The sequence below is a fragment of the Molothrus ater genome, chromosome 7 (genome assembly GCF_012460135.2).
Source record: "Molothrus ater isolate BHLD 08-10-18 breed brown headed cowbird chromosome 7, BPBGC_Mater_1.1, whole genome shotgun sequence".
NCBI classification, from domain to species: domain Eukaryota; kingdom Metazoa; phylum Chordata; class Aves; order Passeriformes; family Icteridae; genus Molothrus; species Molothrus ater.
Window position 1 is genome coordinate 16,366,310 of NC_050484.2, and position 15,432 is coordinate 16,381,741.

A 15,432-nucleotide genomic window follows, 5' to 3' on the forward strand; every position below is an offset into this window, starting at 1 on the left:
TCAAAGTTCACAAGCAATGTCAACATACTGGAAGTGGAAACAGTGAGGCAGACACTTACATTAGTGTGCAAAATTAGCAAATTAGTTTCTTAAACACATTGCAGGACAAGCTGGGGATTAAAACTGGGAAACTACAGGATGAAAAAATATTATAATCAAAAAACCAAAGGTGAATGAAAGATAAAAGCAGAGGCAAGACACACACAAGATGAAGGACTGACACCCAGAAGGTACTTTGACACAAAAACAGGAACTGACTGAATAAGTTCACATTAATTGTGTGCTACAGAGCTCCAAGACATTTTTTTCACCCAATTTCTGATTAAGTTTTAGCTGAGGCAGACAAACATTAAGATCTCTAATGCATACTTTCATTCTCAGCCTAGTAATTGTAACTAGTTCACAACTTTCTTCCAAGTGTCCTGTCAAATGGATCCCATTCATGAACTACACAGAAATTAAATTTATTAAAAGAGGCATTTAGAAAGATCAGGGATCAACTTTCAGTGTTTTATTTTTTGAAACAGATATAATATTTTTCCGAGGTCATTTTACAGTAAGTGGCATACAGGCTATTAAAATGGAAACACTCGTACAGACATTTCAGCTTAAATGTGCACAGTATATTCTACAACACAAAAACTGTACTGAACATTTATTCTTGCTCCAGAATGACTTGGCAGCTTCAAAAAGCTAACACACATCTCCATTCTCAAAATCCATTTATAGAGCAATGATAAAACCAAAACTATGACATGATCCAGCCCAAGCACCACGCTTATCTCAGCAGGGACCTCTTGGAAGATCGGGCTGCAATTGCAGTGCTGTCTCTCTCCTGACCCTCAAAGTACTGCTGCTCTATTCGCCGACAAAACGCTGTGAGGTTACTGTAGTTCTTCACTTTTTCAGAGAGTTCATCAGTGATTAGCTGAGTAGTAAGGATTGTGAACAGATGTCCAAACACCAGAGCATCTAATTCAGTTGGTCTGGAAAAAAAAAAAAAGAAAAAAGAAGAAGAAAAAAAGAACAGTTATTTTGGAAGACAAGTCCTGATCAAGAAAAACCGTGCTGTTCTGAGTAACCTGTAGCTAGCCATACTGCCTAAGAATTGGGATGAAATCAAGCAAGGCTAAACCAAATGTATGAAATCTGTCTAAAGGGTGTATTAAGAACTCTGCTTGTTCTCAGGATGGCATTTTCCTTGCTTTAGGGAGCTTGGAAATGTGGAAATAACATCTCTTAGACCAGAGAGACTTACTGATCTAGTTTCAAACCATGCTCCACCTTTTAGTCCTGTAACAAGGGCAAGTGCTTATCAGGTGGTTTGTGGGTCTTCTTTTTCTTCTGCAGATGTGTGTTGAAAAAATCCAACTATTATCTCACAAGGGGGGAAAAAAAAGGAGATGAGTGGAAGCTTATGACTCCCATTCCTTTTTTTGTGCTCTGCAACAGTTTGGAACTACTCGACCAACAAAAAAGGGAGTTCCATGGTGGCAGCTGCTGGAAACATCCCTTTTCTGAAAGGGGATTACACAGAAGAAAACAGGTGTTTTGGGAATGTTTTAGGTATGATGACCTGTCTGAATTGTCACCTTGGACCTTTAAGTAGTCCATGTATGTAAGTAGTCCATTTTAAAATAATTAATTTTTTTCAAATCTATTAATAACTTCAGAGTCCCTCTCTACTAACCTTCAATGTATGCAGCATGAAGCTTTCCTAACTTCCCTTTTGATTTGTGGATCACTAAGCACTCTCCAGTGGAGATGTGGACCTCTGCATAACAAACTTTAATCTGTCAGAAACAGGCTGCTTTTCTTATTTACCTCCCAAAGACTCGCAGAAGTCACAGACTGAAAACTACTGGACTAAAACCACAGATTTTCTTAGTAATATTTGAGACAGCTAAAAAATTTAAAGGTTGAAACCAGCAAAAAAGTCTGGTTAACAACCAACCAACACAAATTCCCCAAGTTACAATTCTTTAGAAATACAGAAAGAAAAATTAATATACACTATGTTTAATAATCAAAGGAGAAGATGCACCTTAAAGTCATCTTCTGTAAGGCATATTTTTGTATCCTCTGAATTAAGACTACCCAACTAGTCTCAATTTGGAATAGACTAAGGGGCAAAGCCACAATGCAGAGAAGTAACCAAATGCTGCCATTTGAAGACATCTCCCTGTTCAAATGCAGTAAACTGAAATCCAGACCTGAGCATTTCTAGACTGATCTGTGCACAGGGGACAAGGGGGAGCTAATGTGATGTTATTTAAGTGTGTAACTTAATTGCATATTGCAATTTCCAAAATTGTGAATTATTGGAGAGAAAAAAAAAATTAATGAGCATATTGCAATTGAAAGAAACTGGTGAGAACAGAGGACATTCCATGGAGGTCAGGTAATTTCTTTTTTCTCTCCTGGCAATGTGAATCCTGTTTTTCACTTTGCATTTAGTTCTTTGTGGATCAGCTAGCCTCTCCCCCAGTTGTTAGAACTCAGACACCCTCATGCTAATTCAGTTCATTCAGAACTGCTTCTCGTGTTAAGCTGCCCTGATCAGGTTGGCACAACATACATTCACTCCTCTAGCAGAGAATGTTACCTGAGAAATTCAAGTAATGCTTTAAATGTATCATTTTTAATAAGAAACTAACTATATAAAAATGTACATTTGTAGCCTACATAAGTTGTGATAGAATCTGCAGAGAAGACAAGCAGAAGTAAAATGAAATCATAAATACAACAAACTTCCAGAGGCTTTCCCTTTAAAACCTTTAAATACTTATTCCTGAAATTTCCTGTTTAGATTCCAGTCACACATTTGTATTTTTGCAACTACTCACACAGCATTAAAATAAAATAGGATTTTCATATAAATACATTTGTATGTATGTGGCTATATACCTATATCTCATATTGCTGGGTGCAGTATTTCAATGAAAAGTAACTTACTGCTTATTGAAGAAATATGGTTGTGTTCCTAATCTCTGGGAGAGAGCATGACAGCACTGATCTACATCTTCAAGCACCTATCAAAATACACAGGAAAGAAAGAAAAATCCATATTGTCAGGAAGTAACACCACTGCAAGAAATAACCTCCTTATTCTATTTGCACTGACAGTGGCAACAAGGAATGTAACATGTTGGAATACCAAAAGCAGTTAAAGTCAGTCAAACCTACACAGCAGGCAGGTAGCAAAGTGTTACTTAATCTAACATTTGATGCAAGGCAACTCTGATTAAGTGCTTCCCATAACATTTACAACTAAGCTTAATGAAAGGTACTGAGTTAAAACCCACAACCTGCCACGATCCCACAAAGAGTGCCTATCAGCATCATACAGGAAACAGGGCACAGAACTCACAACCTATTTTCCAGACTATGGCCTAAACTAACACTGACAGAGTTGTACAGTCATGGCAAAACATCCTTCCTTGGACCCCATCAAGTTGCACATAATTTAAAATTTATTGCTGCTGGAGGCAAATACCTGACTCCTGATAATGTTTAAAGTACAGGACATACATTTCACTACATCTGTTTCAGAAACATACTACTCTCATATGCCTATTAAAAAAAAAAAAAAGAAATTAAAGAAATAAGGTTCACTTTTCATAGTTACCTGTTCAAGTGTCTTCCCAGCCCATCCAATGGCTTTCATCTTCCTCCTAACCTCCCACTGCTTCTGATAGGACAAAATGCGGTTCAGAGGCCAGGGGTAAGGAGAGCCATACCTGGGGTGAGTAATCTGTGTTGAAAAACAGAAAGGTACTGTGTTATAATGCAAGAAATACAGATACCTCTTGAACAAAACAGCTGATATTTAAACATTTCTCTCAGAAAAGGAGCTGCAGAAGAGAAAAGCAGCTGTGTGTATGCTCTACTATTTGCACAGAACCCACTGTTTGCAGCATAACTATTTAAAGCTATTATTTCAGAAACATGAACAAAACCTGTATCTATTCTGCTGTCAGCTCCCTCCAGTAACACAGCTTCCCTAAAATGTGTATGAAAGTGAAATTAAAGTGAAAAGACTTTATCATTAATGGTATAAACCCCCATGTTTCATTTATGAGTAGGGACTTGCAGTTGTGAGCAAAAGTGTTTTCTCATTAAATTTTAATTAAGATGAATGCTGCGGAACCACTCACCTCCTCTACTGTAACATCATCACACCACTGGAGATAGAGCTAGGAAAAGAAAGAACACTTACTAAAACTCCCTAATAAAGGAGAATACAGAGACAATCATTTTTCACTAGTAGAATTTTCTTTTCTAAATTAGATTAAAACTTCCATTTCATTTCTTCTCATAGACCTTTGATGTACAAAAGAAATTAAAACTGGGAGGCAAAAGCCCAGCTGCTATTCCTTACTTTACCAGCCCCAAAACTAGGCTGAGACCAAAAGTCTGTTCCTGTTGCCCACACCACACCCAGCCCCAGGCACAGGTGACCAGCCCTCACTCCTCAGCCATCTGCATCCTCCCAGTGCTTCCCACACTGCTCCCACACCAGCACTGAGGCACCTGAACTGGCCACACACAGGCAGCACAGAGGATCCCAGTGGGACAGTGACAGGGGGTGGCTGGCCAGCCAGGGGATGCAGTAGGACCCCAGGAAACACTGGCATTTTCTGTCAGTTACTTCAACAGCTGTGTGCCACACTTGACACAGGTGAGGGGAAACCCACAGGAACAGGTCAGCAAGCAATCCACAGTGTAGGAGAATTTGTTCCTGTCATTTCACCTCAAAAGCTGATGACCTAATTTAGGAACAACACTTTTTCCACTACAGGGAAAAATCCTAAAGCTTTCTTGCCTACAGGGTGTGCAGTTACTAGGGTTTGCTGTACCTCTGCTGTCAAGAGCATATTATTGACCAATTCCATGTAGGCTTTCATCTCAGCTTTTTGGACTTCATCCAACCCATCACTGAGAGAATGGCCCTAATGGGGAAAGAAAAAAGACACACATGTAAGAATGGGTATTGGAATATTCAGCAACATATGACCCAAGGACCTTAAACATCAATGAGCTTTGGCTCAGATCCTATTCTCTTGCATAGTTCAATAAAAAATTACATGTGAAATTTTTACATACAGTATCCTTTACAATTAAAACCAAATCATCATTATGTAACTAATCTAATCCATAAGGAATCTAAGCTAATCTACAAGAAATTTAGACTGTTATCAGTTATAGATGAGCACACTTTGAGCACACAACCTCCTGGTTAGTGTACCCCTATAGCACAAAGTAAACACAAATTTACATCCGTGATACAAATTCAACTTCTCAGTGAAAACATGGCGTTTTTTAAAATAGAGGGGAGGGCTGGGGGTGGGAGAATAAAGGCAAAGTTGAACAGTATCTGACATTTCAGGATTTAAAACAGTCAATTCTAAGCTTAAGACCTTGAGACCCAGAGATAAAGCATGTAGGAAAACAGTCTCAGAAACTGGCACTGGAATGCAGCTATTCTGCATAGAATTTACTGGGAGAATTTGAGGAAATTACAAAGAAAAATATTTTCACCTCACAAACTCCTGTTCCATAATATCTGTCTTTTAAAAGAGTACTAGATTCCTATATTGTTTTAACAAATTTAGTAAGATTCCAGAAAAGCACACTAAATCAGTGCAATGCTAAGCAGGATTAACATTCATAATTAATGAAAACAATGTACTTTTACCTTGGCTTTTACAAACTGGACTATGGGTCCAAGTTCAGATACTACTTGATTTCCCACATGAATAAAGGGTACTTTGCCTGTAAAAGGAGAAAGGTATTGGAGTAATGAGACAGAGGTGGTGGGGCGAGAGAAGGGAACAGATGTAAACCTTCTCTGAATTATCATTAAACCAATATAAAGAAAGGAAACAAGGGAAGTGAGTAAAAGTGAGTAAAAACAGTAAAGGGCTCCAGGAGTAAAGAAAGGGCAAAAAGAATACATGTAATTCTGCCTACATTTAAAATTGAAGCAGAATCATTTTCCCTCTTGTGCTCCTTGTTTTTAGGAGAAGGAAGTGTTCAGACCTAAATTACAACATCAAATGCCAGCAAGTGTGGACATGAGATGTGAGTGGCAGAGAAGCCATAGCATGTAAGTGTCACCAGTCCTAGTCCTGCACATGCAAGATGTTCCTGTGTGCCTTGATTCAGCATTGCAAAGCTCTATTTGCTAACAAATAATTCATATACCTGCATATTTTGCTTTTGCATGGGTTTCACTCCTCCCAAGCAACTGTTGGTTTTGGGTATTTTTTAAATCACCTAATTTCACTGCTTTAACCAAAAATATCAGTACCAGCAGTAGAACCCATATAGCTGGCAGACATATACTGACAGGCACTTCCATATGGCAATCACAGCCAGAGCCAGGGAACCAGTAAATGTGGACGTCCTCACATAACAAAAATCTGGGACAGAGCGCGAGGATCTTGGCACCTTGTGTTCTGTAATTCTTTCTGATTTTTAGGCAATTTTCTGAAGCTGGTGTCTGGGCATTTTTAGGCAGTCACTTCCAACAAAAACAGGCTGTGTACCCTTCTAATACTTAACTTTTTGGTGGTGGGTTTGAATTTTTTTCCAGACAGTCTCATGGATCTGAGGAAGATTTAAAATCACCTGTCACCATTTACAGTGAAAATGCACCATTTGGTCTCCTGCATTCTGGCAATCAACTCCCACACAGAGAAACAAAAGAGAACCTTTCTCCTGTATTGTTCCATTCCAGCAACAGGAAAATATAACAGCATTTCCTGGAATATTCCCTGGATGCAGAATAAAGCCATTTTAGGACACATATGTCTTTCTGCTTTAGGGCATTTGAGAGAAGGTTTCCACCAGGCACTGAGCTGCGTGAACACTTTACACAGGTACTGTTACACATGGTGCCAATGTTATTTTGCATTTCACTGTTTTGATTGCTTGCAGAGGAGAAACTGCTCTGGAGAGGAGGGGGAAAGGCAACCCACACACAGCAGCACTGCCTGTTATCAGCAAGACAAGGCCTAGTTGCCATGGTATCAAAATGGAGGTGTAACACAGTAATCTAAATGAAGGCCACACTTACCAGATGGGGACATGTACTCGGCGTTTGCCCTGCAAATCACCCGGATTGGCAGATTGCACATTTGCAAAAAGGCCTGGAAACAAAGAGTCGCATTTGAAAAGCATTCATACACCAGTGGCAAACAAATGTGGTGTTCTCCATGCATTTGCCTGTGTTAGCTGGCTCCCAGCACACACTTATGAAGTATAGCTCCTTGCATACTGTTCTTAGGAAGAAAGAGGAAGGGTAAGTAAAAGAAAAACAAAGGAATATTGACTTCTTTAGACAACTATTTATCATTCAAATGCTGACTGGAATTCTTCTAATGCAGTTTCATCTATTTTTATTGTTTTTTCAAGATGGGCAAAGAAGCAGTATCTGACAGACACAATTAGTGCTGTGGCTGTACAAAACTGAGTGGCATTTTGCCCCTTTTAAAAACCACAATACTCATTTCTCCTGGCTAAAGCTGGCTAGTCAAGGCAACGTTATGTAACATGGCAAACACATATGGCACCTTTCCACATTATAATTACAATTTTGCTCTGTGATACTGTCAAGCACAAGTCTGGTTTGGGACAAAGTATTATTTTTAATTTACGGGATTCATGGAGAGCGTAAGTGATAAATTTGCCATTTCTTCTATCTGTGTTCTTAGATTCAAAGCTTTCTCAGGAGGGTAACAATTTCTGTCAGCACCTGCCACTACCACAAAATCCATAGGCTGTTTCTGTTGAAATACCAAAATGTCAAGACAATTATTTGCAGTTTGGACAGAACACGGCAAATAAGGAATCTCTTACTTGCTAGAGATTCTCACAGCTCAGCTCACTCCTATCATTCATTTTGTCTCTGCAATTAGAGAGGTGACAAGTCCAGATTCCAAAATTATTCTATTAACTATTTATACAATGTGACTTGAGGTACAAAAGGCCTAGAGCAACAAGGCTCCCACCATGAAGAAAAAGAGTGCTGTAACACAGCACTTTGTACACAAGCCTCCTCCCTGCTCTTCAGAGAGCAGGATCTGGCAGTAAACCACATTCTCACAGCTTTAGCTGCTCAGACTCTAATCACACACATGAAAGCAAACTAAACCCTAACTTTAAGATTCGCTACTCTTCATAATAGAGCACAGATTCTAGTAATGTTAGAAATCATTTAGTCTACCCTCAGCTAAAAAATTAAAAATTAAAAATAAATATAAGAAGTCCCTAAAGTAAACACCAAATCAAAAACCTGAGAAAACTTTCTTGGAATAGTCATCTTCAGTTCTGATGAATGCTTCATTAGGACTGACACTGAAAAGAATGATTCGTGCTTAAAACTGGATTAACCCATCCAGTGCTGAATTTACCAGATCAGTCTTCCTGCGAGGTTCTGAAGCAGTGACCACTGACCACTGGAGCTGCCCCTTCAGCAGCTTTACAAGGCTTCTTCCAGCACCCCCTTCAGCATCCTCATGCCAAGACCTGTTCCACTTCAGTCTTTGTCTATATTTAGGATTGGCTTTAAGATGAGTGATGAAATACAGCTAAATACGTAATTTACTCTGTAATATTAATAGTATAATCTAAATAAAAAATACAATCAACCCAAGAAAATAATTTTTAACAAACCCTGCTATTACATCTTTTAAAAGATAGAAACCCAGGTAATACAAAGACCAGTATATCTGTTTGTTATGAGCTGTGACTTGTATCCAAAGCATGACCTGCTCAACTTTAGGTGCTCCTTACAAAATGTTCTGCAGCAAAATGAAGGAAAGGTCCACAGTATAAGACAATTTTAATCCTTATTGAATCTACACTGCTTAACTAATCATTAACTAGAGAAGTAGGCCAGTATCTACTTCTTGCTTCAGCTTGAACTAATGGTCCACTGGACACCCTTCATGTCAACTAAAATATTCATGTGAATCAGTAAAAGACAGCAGTATTATCCCAAATTAGGAGGGCTCAGTCTAAGAAACAAGCCTTGCAATTTGCATTACTATGAGTACTTACATTCTTTCACTGATGTAACTGACAGGCTTTGGAAATTATTAGCATTAACAAGTCAGGTGGTTTTGACTTTTCAAGCACAGTGAATGCATTCCATATTTATGGAAATTATAGTTTCTTTTAGAAAAAAAAACCATGGACAAAGATCATGACCAATGCATCCCTATAAATATTCACAGCCAGAAATTTTTTTCTGATGCATTCAGCTAGGTATGCTAGATATTAGACAATAACTGATATTAGATAGTAAGTGGCATGAACTATTACCAAAATAGTTGAAACTGGAACAGATCAAAGAAATCTTAGAGAGAGAATATAGAACAAAGCAGCAATTTCTCTGAGTCTTTATCTCATTACACGCTTTAGCCCAGTGATCAAGGGAGGATTTGTTCCCTTTTTGACCACTCACACAGAATGTCAAGAACAAGCACATTTGGTGTGCAGATGGTATGAGACCACCATGGCTTCCAACTCTGATAAAAGATGCCACGGAACACTGATTACTTCAGCTCAGAACATCTTGTTTCCCTTTGGGTATCTCACATACACAGTTTGAGCAGGCAAGTTACCCTTGCTTTTCTTGTGAGAGAAATCTTTTTCTGTGAGCAAATGGGAGTGTACTCAGCTCCTCTGAGTGCTTTTGGGCAAAAGACTGAAGGCTGAAACCACCCCAGTGCAGTTTCACTGAGATTTATGAAGATTTATGAAGATATCAACACCCCTTCAAAGACAAGGCATCAGAAGTTGAGCAATCTGAAAGACCAAGGGCCCAGGCTCATTCTAGTACATCAGAGATTATTGTTAACATCCTAAATTTGGCTGATCAACTTAAAAAAGGACTGAAAAGGGCCAACTGAATTCCAAGTAACATACAATCTAGTTAATGACACCCTTGTGAAAATTCACCAGAAAATGGCAAGCAAGACAGTAACAGCAAAACTAGAAACAAGATATTTAACTGAGCACAGCCTGTCCCACCTCGCAAAGTTGCCTGTAGTTCCAACAGCATTACACTTCCAGCTCCCTTCTCCTCTGGAAAAAAAAGTGTACTACCAAAGAACAAAGAGGGTGACCCTACAGGCCTCAAGCTGGATCTCCTCCAGCACCAGAGGAACAGAATGTATCCTTTCTTTGGATGAGCTTAATGTAAGAAACAGATAAAGGCGTTAAAAAATAAAGATTTGGCTTAATAGGGTCTGTCAGTTTCTCTCCCACACATGCTCTCTGCCTTTTTCCTGCAGTCTAACAATCTCCTCTCTCACACTCTTCCAGCCTCTCTAGCTGTAGCATTACCTAACACCCAGAAAGTGAAGGAAGAAATATGAAAAAGAAAACATTTTTAGCAATGATACCTCTCTTTTTCCAGGCTGAAACCATTGCATCTACAGTGCTGCTACTGCCCCTGTGCACCTTGTTTTTAATGGGAGACTTTGCTGTAGACAGAGATGGAAGGTTTCTGCACATCCATGAGGAGAAAGGGATGAGAGCAATGCAAACAGAAGCAACCAGATGAATAATGTCTGTCCTCCCCTATGGTCCCAATATTTACTCTTACAGAGTAGGGAAGAAAGAGTTGTGGACAATGAACTGAAGAAAAGTATGGGGAAGCATCTCAGTGCCTTTCCTGCCCACTGCACACTGCCTGTGGTTTGTACTGAACTGCCTTGCAATCACAGAGAGGAGCATGAGCCACTCTGCTTTCAAAATACGGTGGAACAACCAAGTTGGTATTTTTGCTGTGAGAGAATGAGGTTGTATTGGCAACTATGTAAACAGGGCTGATAGGAAGCTTTGGGATGACACTTGTTACAAAATTAATCAAATATTTTATGCCTATCATTCATTTCAATCATGGCAGGTGACACCTCCTGCCAGAATTATGAAGTATATTTACAACAGCACTGCTTAAAGGACACAATCCATGTAAAGCTTGCTTCTTATAGCCCACCCAATTTAAAATTCAAAATTTAAGTAGGATGTTTGATTTCAATTATCTAGAAAAACAATCAGAGCAATCACCTTTGCACTGATTTGGCACAGTTCAAAAGCCCAGAAACCACAGCCAGACACAGGACAACTCAGCCCACCTTTCCCTTCCTCCTCCCTCCCCACCCTCCTCTTCTCACAGGACTGACATTCTCATCTCTGCTGCTGCCACCCCCAGAACAATGCAAGAAAGGGGTTCCATTGTGTCCTCCTCTGATGACAAATACGGGAAGTGGCTGTATATGAAATACAATGGGAAGGCACAGGAGAAGGGAAAGAGGAGTTTTTTTTAATTTATTACTACAGTTGATTGGTTTAGGAGTGATTTTCACTCTTGCTCTCCCTTCCTCTCTGCCCTGCCAGCTAAGGACACCGTCAGCCGGACACACGACACGCGCTGGGCAGCCAATCACCCTGTCACAGCTCCACCACAATGCTCTCCTCTTCCCCTACAGCTTCCTCCCAGAAAAACACATATGAGCAAACACATACACTCATTAAAAATGAGTTACAACTTGAAGTAAATCATATCCAGATTGCAGTTTCTGAGATCAGAGGCAAGAATGAAATTACTTATGCCAAGACTCAAATAGCTCACAATTTACGTCGCCACATGAGGAACACTATTTTCAGATGGCACAGTCCAGGCTTCATTTGAAGAAGATATATTCATGGTTAGTTTTTAATAAAGAACGAGCCATTCCAAACCATCTCTTACTCAGCAGCCCTTCTAAAGGCACTCACACAACATACTGTTAGGAAGAAGGAGTGAAATGCATTTTCTGTTTTCATTTTATGTTATTTCATGAGCATACAATGGACAGTATGTGATGACAACTAAAGAGTTATTCTCTACTTTACTGCAGGAACACATTTTAAAATTAAAACCTATGAAAAAATCTACAGAATAATTCAGTTTTCATATCAAACAGCTGCAGTCCCTGTAACTGAAATAGTGTGTCTAAGGTTATAAATGAAAACTGTTCAGTATCATTGCTTGAGTGACAGATTAAATTCCTAATCCAGTTATGGTAATGGCCACATGTGTAGTTTAACATAAATTAAGATCTTAATTATATTTGTGACTATTTTAAACAAAATAACAAATTCCTCTGTACCTGTGAGTGTAATTTATAGCAAAGCCACGTTCATTCTCCAAAACAATCTATTTTATACTGCATCATGGCACTGCCTCTAATGGTATAATGTAATTCTTGTTGTAGAATGTACAAAGAGTGGATTCACTGGTAGCACAGAGGTTTTGAAGATAAATGAAGATTCTATTCATTCAGAGGTAATTTCATCTTAGAACTATATGAAAGATGTTTCACTCACAAACAGTACCTGTACAGCTTGGGATTTAAGAATGTTTTCAGCAACAACACAATGCTGCTAGATTGATTATGTTGATACTGCATTCCTCATCATGAAAAATTCCAGCTTTTATTCTCTTTTAAAAAAAAGGGATTGGCAGATTTTCATTTCAGTACCAAGCTTTTGTTTAAGACTCAGCAACAAGTTCAAATTTCTGCTAATGTTTTGTCTAGAGAAAAACCAAACCACAATTCATAGAAACACAGAGAAAAAAAATCACAGATCTGTCAAGGGCAATTAATCATGTCTGATTTACACATTTATTTGATTACTTGTTGAAGTAAATAAGCAATTGGTCTGTGTAACACAATTTTAAATTGCTCAAACTTCCTTCTATCCTTCAGGCCTAAGAACAGACAATTTTAAAAGCACTTTCCTGGAATATGTTAAGACCACTTACAAGGACATTGACTGCACAAGCAATTAATACATATCTTAACCAAATGAGCTGCAGGCTCTGTGACCTCAGGACAGCTGTCAGAATTTCCAGAATTCTGAACATTTTAGACAGCCTTTTGAGACTAACTGCATAAAGATTCCAGAAGAACCTGTAATAAAAGAGACAGTCTCAACATCCACATTCCTCTTCCTGACAAGTTGGAACAGTGCAGAAGATGCTTTGAGCTGCCATTTGAGGCAAGAGGCCTGGCAGAGTGCAGCTGTATTAACCCCCTCCCTCCTACTTGGCCAGGCACTAAATAAAATGGCTTTACCTGCACCAGGCATCAATAAGGAGACAGAGCCTGGACAGACCCTCTGCTTCAGACTGAAATACACTCTCCTATGGTGATTCAGTTTTAATCTACTTCATTTTTCCCCTCTTTAAAGTTGTAGCATTGTTTTGCTATTGAGATATATCTGTGTATTGCTTTTGGTGGCTTTTTTCACTGTGATAAGCCAGATAAGCAGGAATGCTGTATAACGATAGTTGCACATGGAGAATGGTACATGTCATGTCACCCAGGAGGTGTGTTTTCACTAACATTGATGGGAAGAGGGCTGAGTGTCCACAAGAGCAGAGCCTTCATTCTGTTACATTCTCCTTTCAATAGCTCGATATTCATTACTGATTAGTATTTTCCCTTAATTTTAATTAATTTTCAGTGAAAATAAAATTTCATTCAATATCAAGGCTTTGCAGCCCAAGATCAAGTGGACTTGGCTGTATAATACACTACTTCAAGTTAACAAACAAGAAGTGCAAACACCAAGATCTACCAGAGATAATCCACTTGCTACTTGAAGTTATGTTGTATTTTCAGAAAACACAAAGAATCTGAACCCAGTAAAAGCCAAAGAAATTGCTAATTAGTCTGATTCCAAAATAAACAATGAGCAGAAGAGGAATTAAAAAACAAAAATAAACAAAAATAAACAACCCTACCAGAGAAGTTCCACAAGATGAGAACAATTTTTGTGTTTGGTTGGTTTTTAACTACTATAGGCACCAGCACAGTTACTCAGCAATTCCCAGAAGACTGTCATCCCTTCTCTCATCTGACATGTGGTTATTAAGAGTCCAGACTTTATTGCACAATGAGAAGTTGTAAGTCCAATCATTATTAAAACAGCAAGACTCAATCAACTTCCTATATTCAACGTGCAGCCCCCTCTCCTCATTAATTACATCTGCAGTGAGAGCAGCTTGCTCTGCTGTCTGCTTGCTCTGCTCCCTCAACCAGCAGTACCTGAAACGCCATCTGTGTTGCAGGGTTGGCAACTGTGAAACAGTCAAGTTTTACTCTGGCTATTACTTACTATGGCACATGGATTGCATGTGTTATTTATGTGTAGATACCAGTGTGTGTGTCCCTCTGAGACCTGAGAGCAGCTTTACAAAGAGGTGCTACAAGGAGATTTTATAAAATACCTGAAAGACTGGCTACAACACATTCAGAGTCTAGCAGTTAAACCTGTGTTTCTTAAAGATTTGGTGGTGGCTGATTCCACATGCTCTTTTGACTCAAATTGCTCATGTTTTCACCACATGGAAGTTCAACAACCTCAAACAAGTTATGCATCTGCTGTGGTGATATTGATGTGCCCCAAATCAGTAACAGGGGGAAAAAGAATGACAGTAGTAGGAAAGAAGTCCCAGGTACCAGGCTCCTGTTTCTCCTCCTATCCCTCATTCCCAAATTTTCCTTTGAGAAAGACACATATCCCCCAACTCCCACCACCCCCTTAAAAAAAACCCAAACCAATAAACAGACAAACAAGCTCTCATCAAAATAAAAAGCTAATTCCTTATGCAAAACACACTGATGTATTTAAACCTCTCTGATCACTACATATCCTACTATCGTTTCAAAATGGATCAAAGACATCCTTTCCCTGTCACAACCATGTTACACAGATTCTTCAAAATTGATACAATTCCTCAATACAGAATTATTCTATAAAGTTTAAGATCAGATATCCACCAGAGCCATATTTATAGTCATGGCTACTATCAGCTGTCCAGCTAGAGAATATTGAAGAAAAACAAGGATTTTTAATATATTATAGTTAATTTATCATCTAAGTGACATGTGTAGGATAACAATGTACTAGAAACAGTAAAGAAAAATGATGCATTAGAAAAGGAAATTTTAGGGTTATTTTGTTGGTGAGATGGGGGGGGGGGGTTGTGTTTTAAATACAAGCCACATATACATCTATTGCTAGATGGGAAGAAAATTCATGAGAACCCCCAAAAATACAATTGTTGGGATAAAAAGGAACACTGAGATCAATATAAAACATACTACTCAAACCAATAAACACTGCCCCATTAATTAGGTGTATCAGAGGTGATTCCTCTTTCCAGCAAAGGATAAAGCTATCTTCTTCCTGTGATCGAATTTACTCTTAGAGCTATCTCCTAGAGTGCCAGACTGGAAGGAAAAGTTAAGAGATCCTGGAAGTAGCTACCATGATCAAGTGATCCTAACCTTTTCACCAGTAATATCAGTTACAATCTCCACGTGTCCCATTTTTGGTAATGAAATGTGACCTCTTTGGACAGCC

General features: G+C 38.8%; 1 protein-coding gene across 1 annotated transcript in view; it reads right to left on the reverse strand.

The window, feature by feature from the left end:
• Positions 1–496: 496 nt before the first annotated feature.
• The window catches only part of MTX2 (metaxin 2), a 29,889-nt gene continuing 14,953 nt past the window's right edge, over positions 497–15,432 (reverse strand). Inside the window, 7 exon segments of the mRNA XM_036386773.2 lie at positions 497–986; positions 2,956–3,032; positions 3,629–3,754; positions 4,158–4,196; positions 4,860–4,952; positions 5,699–5,775; positions 7,082–7,154. Coding sequence (XP_036242666.2) covers positions 779–986; positions 2,956–3,032; positions 3,629–3,754; positions 4,158–4,196; positions 4,860–4,952; positions 5,699–5,775; positions 7,082–7,154 — 693 coding nt within the window. The 3' untranslated portion in view covers positions 497–778.